The 21106-nt window shown below is 43.8% G+C and overlaps 1 protein-coding gene across 2 annotated transcripts; it reads right to left on the reverse strand.

Moving 5' to 3' along the window:
• Window positions 1-1081: 1081 nt before the first annotated feature.
• Window positions 1082-20345, reverse strand: pygmb (phosphorylase, glycogen, muscle b). 2 transcript variants are annotated; one of them, XM_069708029.1, is made up of 20 exons: window positions 20070-20345; window positions 16217-16318; window positions 15442-15520; window positions 15226-15329; window positions 13474-13605; window positions 13016-13127; window positions 12593-12675; window positions 11257-11400; window positions 9649-9741; window positions 8837-8983; window positions 7975-8138; window positions 7744-7858; window positions 6472-6573; window positions 6238-6385; window positions 6082-6140; window positions 4761-4902; window positions 4341-4548; window positions 3115-3249; window positions 2745-2811; window positions 1082-2490 (listed from the first exon to the last, which is right to left on the reverse strand). In XM_069708029.1, the coding sequence occupies exons 1-20, from the start codon at window positions 20310-20312 to the stop codon at window positions 2341-2343; spliced, it is 2529 nt and encodes an 842-aa protein (XP_069564130.1). In that variant the 5' UTR covers window positions 20313-20345; the 3' UTR covers window positions 1082-2340. The 2 variants fall into 2 exon arrangements, with proteins under 2 accessions (XP_069564130.1, XP_069564131.1); XM_069708030.1 differs by lacking the exons at window positions 15442-15520; window positions 16217-16318; window positions 20070-20345 and having other exon boundaries at window positions 13474-13639; window positions 15226-15296.
• Window positions 20346-21106: the final 761 nt, after the last annotated feature.

The raw sequence follows: 21106 nt of genomic DNA on the forward strand, positions 1-21106 counted from the left end.
ACAAAGAATTTGGCGATTTCATTGTGGTCCATGAAACCATTCAAAGATTCAGAGAACCTGGACAAGGGACAAGGCCGAAAACCAATAGTGAATTGCCGTTATCTTCAGGCCCTCCAGCTGCTCTGCTTTAAAATGAAGACAGCCTTCTTTAGTGGAAATTATAGTCTGACATAAGAAACACTTCTGAAAAACCATTGTCTGTGAACACAGTTCATGCCGTTTAAAATTCTACCATGCAAAGAAGAAACCAGACATAAACATGATCCAGAAACGCCGCCGCCTTCTCTGGGCGCAGCTCATTTAAGGTGGAAAACTGTCCCGTGGTCTGACGAATCAAAATTTTAGATTCCTTTTGGAAATCTTGGAAGCTGCATCCTCCGGGCTAAAGAGGAGAACGGCCATCCAGCTTGTTATCAGCGCTCAGTTGAAAAGCCAGCATTTGCGATGGTACAGGGATGCATTGGTGCATATGGCATTGGTAGCTTGTACATCTGGGAAGGAACCATCAATGCTGAGTGATATATTCAGGTTTTAGAGCAACATTTGCTGCCATCCAGACGTGTCTTTCAGGGAAGGTCTTGCTTATTGCAGCAAAACAATGCTAGACCGCAATCTGCACATATTACAACTGCGTGGCTCCGTAGTAGAGGAGTCCAGGTGATAAACTGACCGCCTGCAGTCCAGACCTGTCTCCCATTGAAAAAAAATTGGTGCATCATGAAATGAAAAATACGACAAAGGAGACCCTGAACTGTTGAGCAGCTGAAATCCTAGATCGGGCAAAAATGGGACAACACTCACTTAGAAAAATCCAGCAACTGGTCTCCTCAGTTTCCAAACTTTTAGGGAGTGTTGTTAAAAGAAGAGGTGATGCAGCACACCGCTTTCAACGATTGATATATTGTCTTTGGGCTTTTTTCATTCTCAATTAAATGGGTTTATGTAATTTGCAAATCATTGCATTGTTTTTATTGCCATTTTACATAGCGTCCCAACTTTTTTTGGGGAAGAGGGGTTGTATCCGTTACACTATATATATATGGACTTTAAGCATTACTGCAGTGACAACAATGAACAGAGATTCTTCATCATCATGTTTGTCATTTATTGGTTAAAAAAGAAAACACAGACAGTGACAATATTAGGGTCAGCGGAGTGGACAGCGGTTTCTGCAGCGCCACAGCAATCAGTTGTGCAGTAGCTGAAGAAGGGCAGGGTGCTGCAACAGTACATGGGTGGAGCTGATATCCAGTGTCAACACGCAAGTACAGCAGAGAATACACACATCTTCCAAAGATAAATTCAGCCACTTAGGTTTTAGGCAGAGAAGGCTTTGTATTTTCTGCCATAGGTCACTTTTAGGAACACAGTACTTCAGAATGAGACACACAAACATGCTGAGGAGATCGTTAATAATAGTAATACACACACACACACACACACACACACAAAAAGAGATACATTCAGCCAACACCACAAACACAGAGCGGTCAGGGAGTCTTTAAATATGAAATATTAATATTAAGATGAATGGACACATGGATTCCTTCCAACACCATCCAGTAATTGCTTCCATGAGGCTGCGGTCTACACCTACCAGCGGGTCCCTCCTCTCTTCCAGGGAAGACATGATTGGTTTGAAACCATAACAGTGGTGAGGTTTATCTAAATTTCTGCTGGCTTTTAATAATCATAGGGGCTCAGAGGTAGAAGGGGAATGTAGTTAGAATCTTGGTTTAAATCGTCCCAGTTTGGCTGAAGATACAGTCCCTGATGTTGCTGTGGTGCTTAAAAAAAAAAAAAAAAACATTGTAAAATTTTGACTTTAAACATAGCTTGGAGTAGTTTCTAAACATGACCCCTAAAGGGGGTTTTGGAACTTGAGGCACAACTAGGTACGAAAACAAGATGAGGGAGTATCATTAAAGTTCCCAGTGTAAATGAAGAATCCAGTGAATCACATGGAGGTCACGAACACTTGAAACCACTCAGGGAAATTAAACTTAAAGACTATTTCACTGAATAATAGCAACGATTTAACCTCTTCGGGGTCAAAACAGGGCTGTATCTTAACTCCTGAAAGGCAGACTTGGAGATTCAAGGTTTTCGCCTTCTAACATTGAGAATATGTGCTGCTGGTACAGAGAGAGTGAAAACAAATAAGCCCATCTGAACATGTGTTAGTGCGGGATGAAGTGGAAGCAGTCGATCTTGTACAGGGATCAGTATTGTAAAGAATATGATGCCACAGTGCACAGTGGAGAAGCTACAGGATTCATCTCTGGTGGTCAGACCACACAGTGGGCTACACAGCGAGGTGGAGGAGGCAGGTGTTGTGGTTTAACGAGGATCATCTGGAGCACCGATCTTCTCCAGAGTGGGCTCCATGCCCCAGATCTCCCTGGCATACTGGGAAATGGTGCGGTCACTGGAGAATTTACCGCAGCCGGCGATGTTGTGGATCACCATCTTGGTCCACTCTACAGGGTTCTGTGAATACAATGAGAGAGGAGGAGTGGGCGCACAGAAGATCAGTCGGCGCACGGCACCGGGACGTGTCCAGAACAGGAGGAAGCTATAATAAGTGTTCCAAGTTACGTCACTTGATCAGCATCAGCACCTGAGTTACGCACGTTTTTGTGAGCAGAGGTCGAGGCAGACGATTTCACCACTGACCAGAGCAGAGAGCGCATATCACTTTTTTTTTTCATTTTTTTGTTTTTTTGTTCTGTTGACATACTGACCTTGTAGAGAGCGTTGACTTTGTCTTGACATTTGATGTAGTCTTCATAGTCTGCAAACACCTTGAACCTGCAGCACAGACGTACGGTTACAACGGACAAGACGATGCATTTCTATGTAAATCAATAAAAAAAAAATTAATTAAAAAAAAATCACAAGTATTAAAGTCATTTTGAAACCAGTCCTATGTGGACTTTATTGAATGTTATCAGTTTGGTAAGAGGTGCTGCTGATATTAAAGAAGTCAGTCTCGTAGGTAGGTGGGGCTTTGCTGGGCTCGCTTCCACTCCGAGGTGGACGACGGCGATGACACAGCATGACTGCGGGCTGCGTGTCGGTGCAGACAAAGTGTCAGCGTTAGTGAGCTCCGACCTGTCGTGGTGCATCAGCATGTTCACGAGGTCTTGGAAGAGGTCGGGCTGGCTGGGGCTGAAGAACCCTCCGGATATCTGGTCCATCGCCTGCTTCAGCTCAGGGATACGGTTGTAGTACGACAAAGCATCGTAGCTGAGGACGACAGTCAGCCATCAAACACGGGTTAGAGCTCCGCTTTTAAGTCACGGGGAAACAATATTTCTTCAACATAACACAAAACTTCTAAATTAAATTTACTTTTCAGTTAACGACAGAAACTAACATATATATATAGTGACATATTAAGACAAACAAAACGAATACATACTACTACAAAGTGGCACTTTAACCCTTCAAAACCCGGGCTGTTTTCAGGGCAATTCCACTGCCTTCTCTTTGAAGTTCGTATCTTGGTCATTATTGGGGCTAACCAGAAATGCTATAGCCTGTATTTGACAGTGACATTTGAGACAGACAGGATATGAGGAAGAAGAGAGCAGAGCAGGTGAACGACCTGCAGTTGCAGTCCGGGTGGCCAGGGACTCGCACTCGTGTTATACACCCATGTGAGATGTGGTAATAACTCAGCTGTTGGGTAGGCCCACAAATACAATGTTGTTTTTTTTAAAAATATTTTTCATATAAAGTGGGATGTTGTTGGAGACAATGCTGCGATTGAAAAACCAGATTAGTTGAAAACACTTCGTCGTAAAGCGAAACGATGGGTGTCATCTAAAAAAAAAAAAAAAAAAAAAAAAAAAAAAAAGGACGTTGTGCAGTTTATTATGATATGCAGTAACGAAGTGGGACGGGACTTATTCAACCACACTAGTTGTAAAATTCGTCAAGATTTTAGTCACGATATTACCCTGCAGGCGTTCGACCCGTCTGCCGGTCTCACTCCCTTCTGGTTTATGCGGTGACGAGTTCGTGTGATTTCAGCCTGTCTGTCGCAACGTCAGCTTTCATTCAGGGACTGCGGTTCTCTTTGTGTCGCGTTTTTTTAGCCCGAGTTTTTCCACATTTGTCAAATCGGTGGCAATAAACCGGGCAGGAGCTTCTGTTTGTAATGTATGGGCAACTATCATGAGATTACCGTGATACCGAAGAAAATAAAACGGGCTTTAGCACATGTGACTGTTTAGAAAAAGCTCCGCAGAGTTGCTGTTATGCGCGCAATAGCTCTGTCGTTATTTCAGGGAGTGTCAAGTAGTAGTTCAGTATATTGCTGTCGTCAAGCGCACCCCTTTTTGTCCAGAGCCTCCACATCGTGCACCCTCATGCCGAAGATAAAGAAGTTCTCCTCTCCGGCCTCCTCCGCCATCTCCACGTTGGCTCCATCCATCGTGCCGATGGTGAGTGCGCCGTTCAGCATGAACTTCATGTTCCCGGTGCCGGAGGCCTCGGTGCCGGCGGTGGAGATCTGCTCGGACAGGTCAGCCGCAGGAATCACTGCACGGCGGAGAGACACACGCGGAAGACAGAGGAGTCAGCTCAGGCCTCCGCGTCCTGATGACAGCATGGACACAAGACTTAAATGCTGCGGACTTTTCTGGACCCCGAAGCTCCGAATGGAAAAAGACAAAAAGATCCCGAGTTTAAGCAGCAATTTAAACCTCGCAAAAATACAAATCATAAAATCGTAGCACGACTCTCTTCATTACCCTTCTCAGCCAGAGTGACCCGGTAGTTCTCCAGGAAGATGACCTTCAGGCGATCTCCCACCACGGGGTCGTTATTGACAATGTCTCCGATTGAAGTGATCAACTTGATGATCATCTTGGCGGTGTGGTAACCCGGAGCGGCCTGGAAACAGAGACGACCCACATGTTGGGAAACACTACATACAAACCGAGACGCCCGGTTCAACTCAGTTCCAACTAGTCAGCGAGTGCAAAATTACAGTCGAGCGTTTTTAAAAGGAGCAAGTCAGCACTTTTGGTAAACGTGCTCAGTAACTTTCTTTTTGAGAGGCATAAAGACTGCAACCAGGGGGGACAGCTAGCCCCAGCGCTAACCAGAGTTCAGAAACACATCTAACAGCAAATCGAAGACCTCGAGGGCAGTCAAACTGTAGAACAGATACGGAAGGAGTCAAATCTTAAAGGACCGGTGTAGGATTCAGAGGGATCTGTTGGCAGAAATGGAATACAGAATTCCATTTGTGTACCATCACCTGAAGCTAAGAATAGTTGTTTCCATTGCTTTAAAATGAGCCCTTCAGGTTCTCTTCCATGGAGCTCCGTGTTGCGCCACCGTGTTTCAAAAGGAAAGGTAAAATAAGGAGCATTCAGTTGGTTGTAACCTGTAGCCTCACAGCTATACACCACTAAATCCTACAAACTACTCCTTTATTTTAGTTTTTTTTTTTTTTTTTTTCATTGACCGAAGAAACACTTTGGACCAATATCTGTATGTTTGGACAATCCAATTGGCGCAGTGAAAATGACAGATAATAGATTAAATTTAGTCTAGTTTCTAGTAATAAGGTAGGTTCGTGAATTAATTTTCAAATATATATATAAAGGTTTTTGATTTAAATGCACTTAATTCCAACTCGGTCAAAAACAGCAGTTACTGCTACGCAGCTGAGCTCGGCTCGTTAGCATTTCGCTATTTACTTTTTCAAATGATAGAAAACAGGAAAAAGTGGTTAAAAATTTTTTTAAACACAAATCTGAACTGGCAAGATAGTGATGCTGTTGGGTTTTTACCATGATGTATTTCCCCCCTAAACCCCCCCCCCCCAAAAAAAAAAATACATTCTGTGATTATAACATCCAATATGGAGAGACAAAATGTTAAAAAACAAAAAACAAAAAAACATTTTGACCAAATATGTGTTTTGGCTTTACAGGGGGGCAGAATTACCCGCTCATCATAACTCTAGCTAGTTGTTTGCCAATGTATTAAATCTTTTCCTCTAACTCAAGGAAAGACAGCAAAGCAAGCATGTCTCCAGAACATTAGAGTTATTTCAGTCACCTTTCCTCCAATCATGACGGTCCTTGGTGTCCACAACTTGTTGGGCTCCTTCTTGATGCCTAATTAAAGAAAATAAATTTAAATAAAAGCGTTTTTCTTAACTCTGACTCCATATTTGTTCCCTGTAAAGTTGTCAGAACGAGAAGACGCACTCACGGTTGTACAGCGTGATGATGTGGAGACAGTTGAGCAGCTGCCTTTTGTACTCGTGTATCCTTTTCACATGGACGTCGAACATGGAGTTGGGGTTGATCTTCACCTTGTACTGCTCCTCGAGATGGGCGGCGAACTTCATCTTGTTCTCCTTTGAGTTCAAGCAGAGAGCCGTGAGTGAGAAACAAAAAAAAAAGAAAACAGAAGTCTTTCGTTTTGACCATTTTAAGCTCTCACTTGTTTGACTTTGGCAACGTCCTGAATGAAGGCGTCGTTGTCCACGAAGTCCAGAAGCTGCTTCAGTTGGTCCAGGTCCCGCATGTAATCGTCTCCAATCCTCTGGAGATAAAAGATTTTTTTTTTTTAAATCACCACATCATCTGAAGATATTCTTCTAAAACGTGTTCGCAGATTTGTTTTCTGAACATGGAAGCAGTTTCACTGGGAGGAGGCATCCGGACAAATTTGTGTCTTTTACAGTTAATGCAATAAACTTGCAGTAGAGTTGTGAGTTGGAGTCTTTGCCCCACTGCAACGTGTATCATTTCAAAGTTTCCCTAAACATTCTCCTAAATGTTCCTTCCAGTCTTCTTAATAACACTGTAGGTCTGCGTTTCGGCCGCCAGTTTGAATTTTTACCTTCGATAAATGTTTTTGTTTGCGAGGCTGTAAATAACGCGATGCTGCATAAATCCCAGCTGTGGTTGCTGTGGATAGATGCTGCAGCTGCTGCAAAGACAGAATACTTCGTAGGAAAAAAAAAAAAAATGATCGAAACTGCTGGATGCTCTCGCAGGTTTCTCAAAGTGTCAACTTTAGCTTGAACTCGCTTTTAGCGGCACACAACTGAACTTTAAAGCTGCTTCCAGTGATTCTTTGAGCCATGAGAATTTGACGTACTACCACAAAAAAAAAGGTCAATTATAGCCAATGTGTTAGCAAACAAAGACACGGCGCGACGTTGGCATTCATTTAGAATCATGTTTGCGTCCACGACATGAATGTGGATGATCTGTTTTGGTCTCCACCGACTCCTGAGATAAATACTTAAGATATTCAGAAGCTATATAATTCATTATGTTCACCAGCTTGCTGCTGACTGTGGAGCAAAAAGAAGAGAAGCTCACAAAGCTTTGTGGAGCTGAGTGTGTTTTAATTCTCTGTAAGTTTGTCAGTACAACCGACAACCATTACAGTTATTTGATCCATTGTTGATATAAAAAAAAAAAAAGTACTACCTGATTGATTGGATGTTATTTACCAATATTTATTTGCATTTCTTTTTTTTTTGTCCAAGATGTTACATGCCTTTTAGTTTTCATCGAAACCGAGACTTGGTCTTCTGTTTACCCTTTCGTGCCCACTCAAACGTTCCAACCAACCACCCATCAGCCGATATCGTCCAGGCTGGAAACAAACCTGGCTTTTACTCCCACATCCGTCGATGGCCAAACTAAGCTCCCCTTACTTCACGACGCCGTAAACGAGCCTGTGGGATGAACTACTCACCTCAGCGATGACCTCAGCCAGGCCTGGGTTGCACATGACCAGCCAACGCCTCGGTGTGATACCATTGGTCTTGTTCTGAAACTTCTGAGGGTCGGCCTCATAGAAATCCTTAAACCTGGAGAACCACAGATCACAAATATTAACACCTTCGAACATCAAACACGGAGAGCTGGATTTCTTCACGCGCAAGTTGAAAATGAAAGTGAAATATCGGTGTACTACTTTTCCTACACGGTGTCTTTGATGATCTCAGAGTGGATGCGGGCCACTCCGTTGACAGCGTGCGACCCGACGATGCACAGGTGAGCCATGTTGATTTTCTTGACGTCCCCTTCCTCGACCAGGGACATTCTGCGCAGACGGTCGACGTCTCCGGGGTACAGCTTAGTGATGCGCTGCGGTAGCAAAAGACAAATGTATTAAAACTCACAGAAGCTGTGCATGTCCGCTGTCTGCCCTTGTTAAATGACATCATCTCGCACATGTGTGCGACCGTTTTGGAGATGTCCATCTGTCCACGAGACGAGCATAACTCCAAAATGCACTCTCCTTGTATTGTCCACCAGCTACAGAAAAATAAAAGTTGCCTTTTTATCGTCTTTTCTTTTTATGTTCGTTAGTTCGTCTCTATCCGAGTGTGTGTTGTAGCCGCTGGACTGGTCGCGTTCAGTTTTTTTTTGTTTTTTTTAAACTGGAAACCAGCAAAGTTTCTGGGCCAGAAAAGCAAAACAACGACATAAAGAGGCTAAAACGCTCAGCTGAGGTGTGATAATCCTCAGTACAAGAAACATCTCGCACATCATTCATAGTTATGTTCAGTTTTTAAAATATATATATAAAAAATTTAAAAAAAACAGTCATTAGTGCAGCTTCAAAAGGTAAATCTAACATTTTGGGAAGTATGTTTCCCTGACGACTCGTGTTAAGTTAGCATCCAGCTGTGTTAAACCTGGCTAACGTTGTCTCCGTCTTATACTGAATTCACAAGAGACGAACTGATTCAATCTGATTTTAGTCTAATTTGCTCCATAAATAAGACGAGAGCATCTTCACGCCTAAAAATGCTGACAAATGAGAAACCTCGCCCTCGTACCTCCAGGTGCCTCCTGTTGATCTCGTAGATAATCTCCAGGTGTCGAGGCAGCAGGTTTTGTAAGAGGTCGACGGGCCAGCGCTCCAGGGCCTCGGGCAGGACGGTGTGGTTGGTGTAGGCACAGGTACGCACCACAATGTCCCAGGCCTTGACACGGACAACAGCCACAGACAGGTGGGTCAACATATCACACAGTAGAAAGGTTTCATCCGGATCTAACACTTTGTTTAAACCACGATTGCGAATCAATGTGCGTCTCCATCCGCGAGCTTTAGTGACAGTGATTAGAGATGAACCGATGGTGCTCCACTTGGTGGTCTTATTGCAGAAGAGAAGAGGACACAACAAGATGATGTAATCAGCAGAGCTTCGGTCAAACGGTGAAAAAGTGACGTATGAAACGTGACGGAAATAAGCTCCGTGGCAACGCACCAACTTCTCCACCTCAACCGAGCATGAAGGAGGTTGTTTTTTGTTGTTGTTGTAATATTTGAAAATCTTCGTCACACACATTATTTAACATGCGTATTTTCAGACCCGCAACGAGAGGGCAAACGCCGAAAACAAGCGATTAAGCTCAGCAGGACGAGCGTGCTACGTTTCTCTGGCCGTGACGATCCTACACGAGCAGGTTTCGTTTGCTTACGTCCCGTCACCGTTTGCCAACCCGAGGCTCTGACTGATGTGTCCTTCTGGTGTCGCTGGCCGCGTCGCCGTTACTGCTGCTGCAGCGTTGAAGGACGCACACCCGAGTCAGTTGGCGCACACGCAGCCGACAGTCCGGCGCCACCACACGGTTTAACGCCACATACCTTCTCCCAGGTGACCTCCTCGACGTCCACCAGGATCCTCATCAGCTCGGGGATGGCCATAGCAGGGTGAGTGTCGTTCAGCTGGATGGCCACCTGTAGACCCAAGACGAAAAGGAAACAGTTGATGACAGAGCAGCCCGATTTGGGGCCAACGTTTGGCTGGCGCCTTCTTGGTTTTGGTCCGTCACGACATCTGACAAACTCGTGTTTGTTCTCCTTGTTCTTAAGAGCCGCAAAATCCTAACACGTAATGACGACCAAACTCAAATTTTTGTGCAGTAAAATGTAAATAAAAACAGAATGCAACGATTTGCAGATCTCATAAACCAATGTTTTATTGCAGATAGACCAAAAGCGACATATCAAATGTTGAAACTGAGAAATGTTATTGTTTTAAAAAAAATTCAAAATGATTATTTTGAATTTGATGCCAGCAACACGTCTCGAAAAAGTTGGGACGGTGTTTAACACCGTGCTGCATCACTTCTTTTTACAACGCTCTGTAAACGTTTGGGAACTGAGGAGACCAGTTTCTGGAGTTTTTCAAATTAAAAGTTGTCCTATTATTGCCTAAAATATCATTTTAGCTGCTCAACAGCTCAAGGTCTTTGTTGACGTATTTTTCATTTGAATAATTTGCCAATTTTTTTTTTAAATTGGACACGGGTCTTGACTGCAGGTGGGCCAATTTAGCACCAGGTGTTTTTTTGTTTTTTTTTCATCTTGACGCAACTTTTCCCGCCCTTTTTTTTCACCCCGTCCCAACTTTTGTGAAAATAAGCACCTATTTTTCATAAAAACAATCAAATTTCCCGTTTCAAGATTTGATATGCTTCTTTTGGTACATCTGCAATGAAATATGGGTTTTATGGTATTTGCAAATCATTGCGATCATTCTGTATCTATTTACATTTTACACCGCGTCCCAACTTTCTCAGAAACGGGGTTGTAGATGAAATTTGCTTCCCAGCGATGTACGGCGTCACACCGGCCTACGTCTCATCTACGAAGACGGACGGTATCCGCTCTCTCTCCCGCTGATGCTCGTGTGCCGTTAAGTGTGTCCTACGTCACGGACTCCGAGCTGCCAGTCAATATGAGCGTTTAACAAAAAGGAGCTCACTGATAAGAGAACGTTTAGAAATTTTTTTGCCAAAACGACTGTTTTTAACTGTAATAACATTTGAAATAAATGACAAAGTTATTTTTAAGCAGATCAAAGAGTTTAATTTAATTTTCTGCAAAATAGTTTACATGTTAAGGTAATGTAATTTCCCATGGCATAAAATGTTTCCATTTTTTTTTTGGGGGGGGGGGGGGCCTCCATACAGATCACTTTTTGGCCTTCGTGTTCTGGTTCAGAACAAGTTTCAAAGAGCAACACAGACACTTAGCGAAGTTTAAATACACTACACGTTAGGCAATCGCCATGCAGACATTCAGATGCGTGGCTTTCCAGTTCCCACCTAAATAGATATGTCAGATATCCTATGATTGACAGTTAAAGTCGTAAATTCTCACGTTGAAGGGTTAATCGTGAACATTCTTACTAAATCTGTTGCCAATATAACAAAGACAACAATAATCACCGTACGACGGAGCGCTCACCTTCTCTGGAAGTGTAGAAAGGTCCAGTCGCACAAACTCCGTAGAGCCGAACTTGGAGGCTTTGAAGCGGCGGACGATGTCCTGAAGGGTTGCGGCTACAACAAAGTACTCCTGCTTCAGACGCAGCTCCTTCCCTTCGAAGAACTGAGGCACAAAGGCAACATGGACTATCATTTCATTTCTATATTACATACCGTTCAGGTAACAAGCTGAACAGTTGTAATTGTTATTCTAGAAACACCTCTGAAGAAAGAAAATAATCGTATGTAGTCATGAAAGCTAGAATAGTCATGGGATTTTGGGCCACTTGGGGGCAGCAGAGCTCCACAACAAAAAGACATAAGCGCATCAAGCGTTGCATGTCGACATGTTAGGAAACAGAGCAACAACAGTGCTCATTCAGAGTTTTGTTGTTGATGAATGTAAATCTTTCTAAATTAAATCCTGAGAATAAAAAAAAAAAAAAACGGTCTCTTTAGCGGCTAAATGTTCGTCTCTGTTCACCAGCTCATTTAACTCTGTCTGTGTGCCGCTTGGGGCTGGAGGGACGGTAAGGTGGGTAGATCAGAGCTTTTCACTACCCGGCGACTTCAGCTTCTTCTGGACCCTTGATTGACAACACACACAGTTTTCTTCTATTAGACTTATGACGTTAACCAAGATTACTTTCCACAATAACTATTAACCACATCGCAACGACCGTGAGTGTATCGAAAAGAATTAAATGAGTTTTTTGCACTTTCTCAAGTTTCACTCAAACAATGAGATCATTCGCGCCTCCTGAGCAGCTCTAACCCGGACGAATCATTAAGTGAGAATTCTGGTTTACTCGCTGCAGATTAGCTTTTACTAGTTCATCTGGAAAACAAACGCAGGCTATCCGAAAATTATTACACAAAACTATCTATCAAAAATATGAGTTTTTATTTTCTCAAGTTTTCTTGAGTTAGTATTACTTTTTGAAGGTTCAGGAACTTTCCAGGTGTGGATTGTTTTCCACAGCATTGTTATGGGCATTTTATATGGCTAATAGACTGTCGGCTTTGCTGTCCGTTTTTTTTTTTTAAATGGACAAAATTTGGAGGGAGTTTCAGTCTGTCGAGCTTTTTGATACTTCAGAAAACTTCTGTGGAAAACGTAACTCGCAATATACGGATAGAACTTCTTTGAAAGTTCATGCACATTAGTTCCTGTGTGTGTGTGTGTGTGTGTGTGTGTGTGTGTGTGTGTGTGTGTGTGTGTGTGTGTGTGTGTGTGTGTGTGTGTGTGTGTGTGTGTGTGTGTGTGTGTGTGTGTGTGTGTGTGTGTGTGTACGAGCAGCTCTGAATCCACTCACGTTGTCGTTGGGGTAGAGAACTCTGGAGATGTTTTCAGCCAGGTTTCTGTCCAGCACGGCTTGGATGTAGCCGCCAACGTTAACTGTGGAACAACAGCAGGTTGAGCAGCTCATGTTTATCTATTAACATTCTGCTTTTCAGCTTTGTTTGTTGGGTTTTGCAGCAATAAACTATTGGGTCATTTTAGCATTTATAAAAAGTAAAAAAAGAAATATATTCGAGAGCCCGACTAGTGTATATTGATATATCACATCGGCCACATCACCTTCTCAGGTCCTGGTCAAAATGTGTAAACTGGCTGATTTGAAATATATTTGGATTCTTCACTCTTTTTCCTCGTTATTGAACAATGAATTACCTGACGATCATAACATGCTGCAGGATATCAGTGGTAAGTTAACTGTAAAGACGACAACACTCACAGTCTTTGAGGTTGAAGTCACAGGGCGCCTTCGCGGACCACAGTCTCATGGTGTTGACTATGTTGTTCCTGTAGCCGGGGACCGGGGTGTCATAAGGAAGAGCCAGAACCACCTAAATAACAACAACGGCAATATTGATAAAGATAAGCAAGGGGGAAGGGAGGGTCCTTATGGCTTTACGTGACATTTGATTGGCTGTTTCCAAATAAGGTTTCAGTGTATGTTGATGGATATCTAACAATAGTTCATCCGATAAATGCAAAATTAGGGTTTGCCATCAGGAACACCAAAAATAGATCATGTAACTTTGTCTCTTTCGGTTTCTGTTTCTCTGGGACAGGTGATTTATAGAGGACAATATGTGTGCTGGACCAGGCTACACAATGAAATAAAATTTCTGTTTTATTTGCAATAACAGTCGAGTGCTGGTGGTCCGGTTTTGTTCCGCTTGAACTAACCTGCGTGTCGACCCATTTCACTCCTTCAGCGGTGTGGTCGACTCGGCCGTAGAAGTGGACGGGGCGCATGTACTCGGGACGGGCCTTCTCCCAGGGGTTACCGTATCGCAGCCAGTCATCAGCTTCTTCCACCTGTGGAGACATAACCGGGTGCTATTTATTGGTTCTGCCAGAACCAAATACAGCACCCAACGAGGTATCATTCATCTTCGCTGGCATTGAAGTCGAGTGATATCGAGCATCACAGTCGTGTCCACCTATGTCCAGGCTTATTAGTATTTCGTGACAAACTCGGAAAGACTTCAAAGTCCTAGCTTAAAACTACTGGACCAACACTGTTCATGAGGACCAGAGAAGCTGAGTGCAAAAACAGACATATGGCATCAGGTCAGGAGCAACAAGGTTTTCAGTCTGCAATGGGCCAAACAAAGTATTAACACTCAATATTAATGAGTCACATAAGTCCAGTCTTTATGGCAACAGGTGCCCCTTTCTCATTCCTGTATTAATGATCCCTATCTTTTTTTTTTTTTTCATTTTCCATGCTTATGTCAGGCCATAAGAGAGGAGTGGACACATTACAAAATTAAAGACACAGTAGATTGTTGTGTCCTCGAGCACACAGTGACTAACGTGTATATACACCACCGGTTTTGGTCAAAAGATGATTTAATTTCGTATTCTTAGAGTCCTCAGGGACTTTAACCAGGGGACACTGGTACACAACTACACCTAAAACATATAAACTTGAATAAAAGGAGAATGATGGGGGGGAAAAAAAGGATTTGTCCCTTCCTCTTGTTTGCATTGTGGCTCCGGAAAGTTTCCTTTGTTTTCTGTCTTACTTGCAAGTGATTCTTTCCGCATCTAATTGACAACTCCCTTATCTTGTCCTTATCTTGTGACCTACAACCAACTCTGTATTACCATATGAAAGCAGATGTAAAAGGGAATGGGGGTGACTGTCAACTGTTTGTCAACTGTATAAAAGCTGCCCTACGGAAGAGGACTGGGTGGAAAGTGGAAAAGAGGACTGCTGGGGGGAGCCCTGCTGGACACCTCTCTTTGAGGGTGCATGTATCAGGGAAACCCCGGTGGAGGCGGTGATTTAAATAGGACATTTCTGCTGCTTTTATCCAACTGTTTTCATACAGATGAGTGAAACCAGAGTCACGATTACGTAAAATGATTGCGGTCAGCTAAAATAATCGCAAAGGGACGATTATGTAATAGCTGTGACAGGCCTACTCAGAGACAGAATTAGTGAAGCATTTGGTTGCAGTTGCTGCTGCTAAAGACGAAAAGATGAGTTCGCTGGTTACTTTTTCCACAATGATGACTTTAGATGACCTTTTTGTTTCAATGCATCAAATACTTTTTCATGGCACTGCAGAAGAACTCCGGTTTCAGAGAAGTAGAAGGACTTCCTGCTGAATCCTGTGAAACTAGTTTCCTGATGCCCAGAAACCTGAAATGTCTGTCATGTGCCATGTGTGTCAGTTTGTGTCACCCACCCAGACGACAACGCGAGTTAAGCTCGTCTTGTGCTTTGCCGCGTTGTGTGATGAAGAACGCTCTGTGCTCCTACTAGTCGGCGTCACAGACGGGAAGTGGAGATTGTCCCTTATTTTGACAGGCTGGTGTTTTGTCAGGGATGTCGCGAGGCCTCGGTTGTTTACTGTTGGTGGGCACCGATGTCGGACCCCGCATGAACCGGCTGGAAAGCACACCGTCACCACCAGGAGGACGTACCTGCCAGCCGTTGACGATTTTCTGATTGAAGATGCCAAACTCGTAGCGGATGCCGTAACCGTAAGCGGCCAGACCCAGAGAGGCCATGGAGTCCAGGAAACAAGCTGAGGAAATAGCGGTTGGGGGTGGAGAGGGGGGGGGGTGAGACACGTCTGTCCAGAGCACTACACATCACGGTCTGTCGGCAGCCAATTCAGGAGGAAGCAAAGAGCTCACCGGCCAGGCGACCCAGCCCTCCGTTGCCGAGGCCGGCGTCTTCCTCGATGTCCTGCAGCTCCTCCATGTCCAGACCGAGCTTGAAGAACACATTAAACACATTCTCACGACAAACGGCAGCGAACACGGCGCCGGAGTGCTGAGTGACAACAATCAGGCCTCAACACTACTAAAGTCAACATCTGGCCAGTCACTGTTTTTTTTTTCGTAGTGCTCCGACTGCAGACCAAAGAATCTGGTTATTATACTGATGTGTCGTATAAAATAGATTTGGGTATCTCATGTAGAGGCAGACGGATACATCGGCCGGATGATTTTAATCAGCAGATATTAAGCCTATTGTAGGCATTGACGAGGTTGGATCAATACATTTCGAAGCTGATTTTTTTTTTTTTTTTATAACGAATTATAATTATCACATTAAAAGGGATCAATGCATAAAATGCATGTTTAAAAAAAAAAAAAAAAGAAGGATATCAGCCAATATATTCATATCAGAATTTCTTTTTTTTTTTTTTTTTTACCCCATAATATCAATATCGCCCCCAAAATTCAAATATGGTTTGAGCTCTGATTTATGATCCAGCATCCAGTAGCCTGCAGTATCTGTTTTAACCGTTACTTTTAGCTGTTTAGGCCTCAGTAGCATTCAGGTTCACGGAGTACTATTTTATTTTTTTTTTTAAATCAAATTTCCATCGATGAAGTAATTAGGGTATTTTTCAACTTTTTTTTTTGAAAGTGACTCCGAGTTGTGAATCTCCGTGTTCCTCACCTGGTACGTGGCTTCGTCGCAGGCGTTCTCCAAGGCCAGGTTCACCATGGTGTTCTGCAGAGTGCGGCCCATGTAGAACTCCAGGGAGAGGTAGTAGACGCGCTGCGGAGGAGAGCAACCTTGTGAATGCCGGGTTGGATGGGGGTCATTTTAACGGTGGACATAATGAAATACAAGATTGAACATACTAGTTTCACCTGAAACCCATCGACTCCAAAGCAGCTGCATGTGCACAATGTCAGGCAGTAGGAAAAAGGCAAACAATAAGCATCTTCTTCAGAACTAATACACAACAACAAGACAATAGGACTCGGAGAGATGTGGCAGGTTGGCTGTAGAGATGCAGCACTATGCAACACCTGCGGCTTTCAAAACATCAAGTTGTTTCTCGCTCCAACTGATCACCCATTTAGCTCAATATAGCAAATATTTATGTTAATTCACATCCAGTATAATCCCTTTATACTAATCCCAGTATAATAAAAGTATGTTTCAGGACTCCCATTTATTCCTCCATCCACTATCTCTACCCGCTAGGCCAAATTTTGTATTATAATATTTTTGTTCATATTTATTAAATTCAGTACATGTTACATGTATATCAAAATGCAGTTTTTTGTTTTTCTTATTTCTTTAATGTTTAATTGGAGTCATCTTAACTTGTTTTTGATTAGTTTCTATTATTTGTTTTAGTTCTGTCTGACGTTGTTCCAAAGAGCTACTTTTCATCATTTAATTTTTTTTATAGGAGTTAAGATTTTCAGTCCGTTTTACGACACGACAACACCGCAAATCAATATGGGGCCTTTAAAGTTTCCAAAAATGTCTACCGAGACCCTTCACAAACTGTCAGGAGGACACTAATTATATAACATAAAAGTGTGTGCTCCATTTGGTGTCCCTAATGACCCTGCAACACAATTCAGTCGAAAACAACAGCAGCTGTCGAAACACAGCAGCAGCAGAGCTATTACTGGCAACCCCTCAAGAGAGAATGGAAAAACGGCATCCAGCGGTCTGAATGAATAGAAGAGCTGAGTGCATACTTGAAAGGCTGAACAGATTTAACGGGCAAATGCGTCCCTTTGTTTATGTTTTAAAGAAAACGGCGTCAAGCAGCTCGCGTTCACGGACACAGAAAAATATCTGTCCAAATTCCAAACGCGTTGTGAAACTACGATGTTTGAAGTGCTTCGATTAAACCTCTAAAACGCATCTTTATTCATCAAATTTGCATGATAGGAAGTTTTTGTCAAGAGATAAAAAAAAATAATACCCCCAATGCCTTAAAAGTGCGAGAAGTAACCCTTTCAAAAACAATGAAAATGCAAATAGTACCCGCTTCTGTCTCCGCCCACCGTTCCTTCAGCTTGGGGCAGGCACAGTGTTGATGACATGGGGGGAAAAAAAAAAAAAACGCCACCCTGCAAGACGACGGGATCGGCCGCTTGGGCGTGACGTATGAAACCCCCCGACCGCGTTGAGCTTTTCAGACCGCCACCGCAGTTCCAATGCCGAAATGTCCAGCCACGGCCTTGACAGCTATTTCCACTCGAGCATATCAAAAACCTGGCATGTGTGCTGCACTTGGCTGACTGTTTGCATTGCCATCTAAAAATCTGCCACGGCGCCCCGATTTGCTTTTATTCAGAAAATGTGTTTGCTTAAGAGTTAACTTTCAGCTTTAAAAAAAAAAAAAAAACAGGGAGCGAAAAAACAAAGTTCACAAAAGCAAAACAAATGTGCATTGTGAGTTGTTGTTTTTTTTTAAAAGCCAAAATTGGAAGAGCTGGTGCCTGATGCCGCTGCTGACGTTACTGAATCCGTAATTAAGGTTACGGGGGAGGAGGGCAGTGATTTATCACCGTCGAACTCCACAACAGACTCGGCTTTCACCAAAACTGCAAGAGGCTCAGGGGCCTGGAGAACGCGACCCAGCAGAGGTGTCTCCAATCAATCGACCCGAGACTCAACCGACAAATGACAGGTATCCCTTGGAAATGTTATATCATATAATGACACAGGGCCAAAGCTTAGGAAAAACACTGCGGTGCTTCGAATGCGCTATGAATGATATTGAGCTCATTAAATCGAGTGGCCCGCCCAGCTGTAACGTCATCCCTGGTTACGTTACTGATTTACAGTTTGCTACTCGTTATGTCGCTCCGCCGCCGGTGTACGTGCCCGTGCAAGCAAGATAGCAGGAAGATGTCCGGAGTGTGTTGAACCTGCTTCGTGGTCGAGGCCTTGTTGTGCTCGCAGCGAAGAAGAACTTCCTTTTATCTCATTTCTGAGTGGCGAGGTGTCAAAAATGTAAAGTTTCCATTTTGCTTGTCAAGTTCAGCTGAAGTAACAACGAGGCGATATTCAGAATATGAACATTTATTCTGTTTGCTCGTGCTAATGAGGGAACATCTGAGCTCAAAGTGAAGTATTCAAACTGAGACTTATTACAAGTGCGAGAGAGCCAATTAAAAACAACTGTCAGCCACACCCCCCCCCCCCTACGGCCATTTTTACAGACATGGATTATGCAACATCATTTGCAACTACTAAAGAAAAGTCAGTTGGACATTTGATCAGTTATCACAGATGACTGTATGGAAACATTCCTTCATAGGAACAGTGGTTACGATAGCCGCAGTTTTAACCACACGGACACGTAAGTGCTTTCCTGTTACTTAATGTACGTATGGTACAAATTTAGATTTCCGTTTCTTATTTCATCTTAAGGCAGTGGGCGCTGCACGGATGCTGCGAGAGCGGTCATCCAGTCGCAGAGCAAGCAAGCCACAAGGCCAAAGAGTCAGCCAATCAGAAGAGAGCGTCCTTAGTATAAATGCAGCACAGACCTGTTGTCGGCAGAGCTGCAGGAAGAAGATGAAGAAAGATGTGAAACTATGGAGGGATGGTTTTTGGGACTTAAACCAACAACCGTATCTTCTTATGGCCGTCAAGTCTGCAAATACAACACTGTAAAAAAAAAAAGTACTTTAAACAAAAGAGCAGAGCGCAGAACATCTCCACGAGAAAGGGCCAACAAAACCTGCATCAAATCAAATTCTGGAGGTCCCAACAATATGAAGTAAACCTGGCTCTTTCGCGTATCCAGGTCTTTGGTAATGTTGTTAGTCAGGACGCTGCAGTGACGATGATGAATTCATTATATTACTGAAACCCCTTTATAGTCAGCCTCCGGTCCAGCGAACACCAGGAAGTGGAGCGTGGGGCTTTTTCACTGATGGGGTGAACTGTGAGAATCACTGGAAAGGATGCAGTTTATCGCCAGCAGTCTTTTTGATAAAACCTGAGGTGGCCATTTTGTGATGCAGTGTGTGTGTGTGTGTGTGTGTGTGTGTGTGTGGTGTGGATGGAGGCCATAACATGCCCTTACGTAATGCACGTTTCAACAACCAGTTGAGTCTCTATGATGAACTCGCTTGCTGCTGTTGAATGCGCGTGCAATGCAGCGGGGCCGCGCGTCGTCCTGAGCTGCACAGGAGACCACGTCGAGGCTGCCGAGAGGCACGCGCAAGCACATTGTGTCCCCAGCAGGGAGAGGACATGTCAGAGCGGACAGGACTGAGATGCGCACTCTGCAAAGCAGCCGCAGCGTGCCTATAAATGGATATAAAGAGCAGAGAGGCAAAGCGCGCGCGCGCGCACACACACACACACACGTGTGTGTGTGTGTGTGTGTGTGTGTATATATATATGCATATGTATGCAAACACGCACAGTTTATGAGTAGTGACACTGCAGTACACAGCCCCTCGACCCCCCCCCACCCCGCCCCTCCCCTCCCCCGATCAGCTGTGCGTACGTGCAGAACCGCGCCATCCGCGCGCCTTACTTTGGGGTCTTTCTCGTAGTAATGCTGCTGCGTCCGGATCCAGCGGCCCACCAGGTGGTCCCGGACCGTGTTGGCCAGGGCGAAGTAGTAGTCTCGTTTGGTGGCCACGTTGCGGTCCTTCACCAGGGTGAAGTGGAGGTGCCGGTTGAAATTAGTTTTCAGGTCCGCGACGTTTTCCACCCCGGCCAGCCCCCGGACCGAGATCTGCTTCCTCTTGTCCTGGTCTGTCAGCGGCTTGGCCATGTTCGCACGTTTTTGTTGTTGTTTTTGTTGTTGTTGTTGTTGTTTTACTTGACGTGAACTCGCCGGGTGACCTGCCCACTTCTCTTCCGACTCTCTTCTGCGCTGACAGCCCGAGTGAGAGCCGACGCGCCTGAACCGTTTTATCTCACGTACTCGACATCAAGACGGAAAGAAGAAACCGAGCTCTTTCCGGCCGGGAGTTTCAAAAATAAAAGTCCGACTTTGCGTCCCGCTAAGAGATTTACAAGTGCGTCACACGCCTCGTCGTCATCGGTTCCCCCTTTTTTATTTATTATTATTTTTTTTTAAAGAGCAGATCAATGACTAGCGTTGGCTTTAAAGGAATCCCCCCCAAAAGCACAAGACTGCGTTTCTTTCCCTAAATTATTCGGGAAATTTGCAAGGCTTGTTAAAAGCGCGGCGAAATTCAGGAAACATTGGTTTATATTTACTCGGGTACACCTTTACTTCCGGTTTCAATCTGGTTAACGTGCTGTAGCTTGGTATTATTGCGACTCCCGAAACTCCCAGGAAGTCTTCTCAAGTGTTGAATAAACTTTGTCTGAGCCCTGAGTTGGAAGTTTGGGATTTGTTCTTGACTTACGGAGCTGAAGAGGAAAAAAAATGGTGTGGCAGTTTAGCCTGTATTTGGAGTTTAATATAAATATCATAAGTTGAAAGCCAAACTTAAAGTGTATTTTTTAACTTTGGAAGAAATGACTTTTAATTCAAGGTCAATAGTCTTTTTTTTTTTTTTTTTTTTTTACAGGGCTTTCAACCACATCTGAAAGTCT

Source organism: Brachyistius frenatus, unplaced genomic scaffold (assembly GCF_029030835.1).
Source record: "Brachyistius frenatus isolate BFR_SWC_R1_liver_20210118 unplaced genomic scaffold, ASM2903083v1 Contig_73, whole genome shotgun sequence".
NCBI lineage: Eukaryota > Metazoa > Chordata > Actinopteri > Embiotocidae > Brachyistius > Brachyistius frenatus.

Coding starts and splice junctions, on each gene's coding strand:
- pygmb (XM_069708029.1), bottom strand. CDS start 20,312: ATGGCCAAGCCGCTGACAGACCAGGACAAGAGGAAGCAGATCTCGGTC. Junction 15,330..15,441: donor AGGGCTGGGTCGCCTGGCCG/GTGAGCTCTTTG, acceptor CTATTTCCTCAG/CTTGTTTCCTGGACTCCATG. Junction 13,606..15,225: donor AAATCGTCAACGGCTGGCAG/GTACGTCCTCCT, acceptor ATGTCTCCACAG/GTGGAAGAAGCTGATGACTG.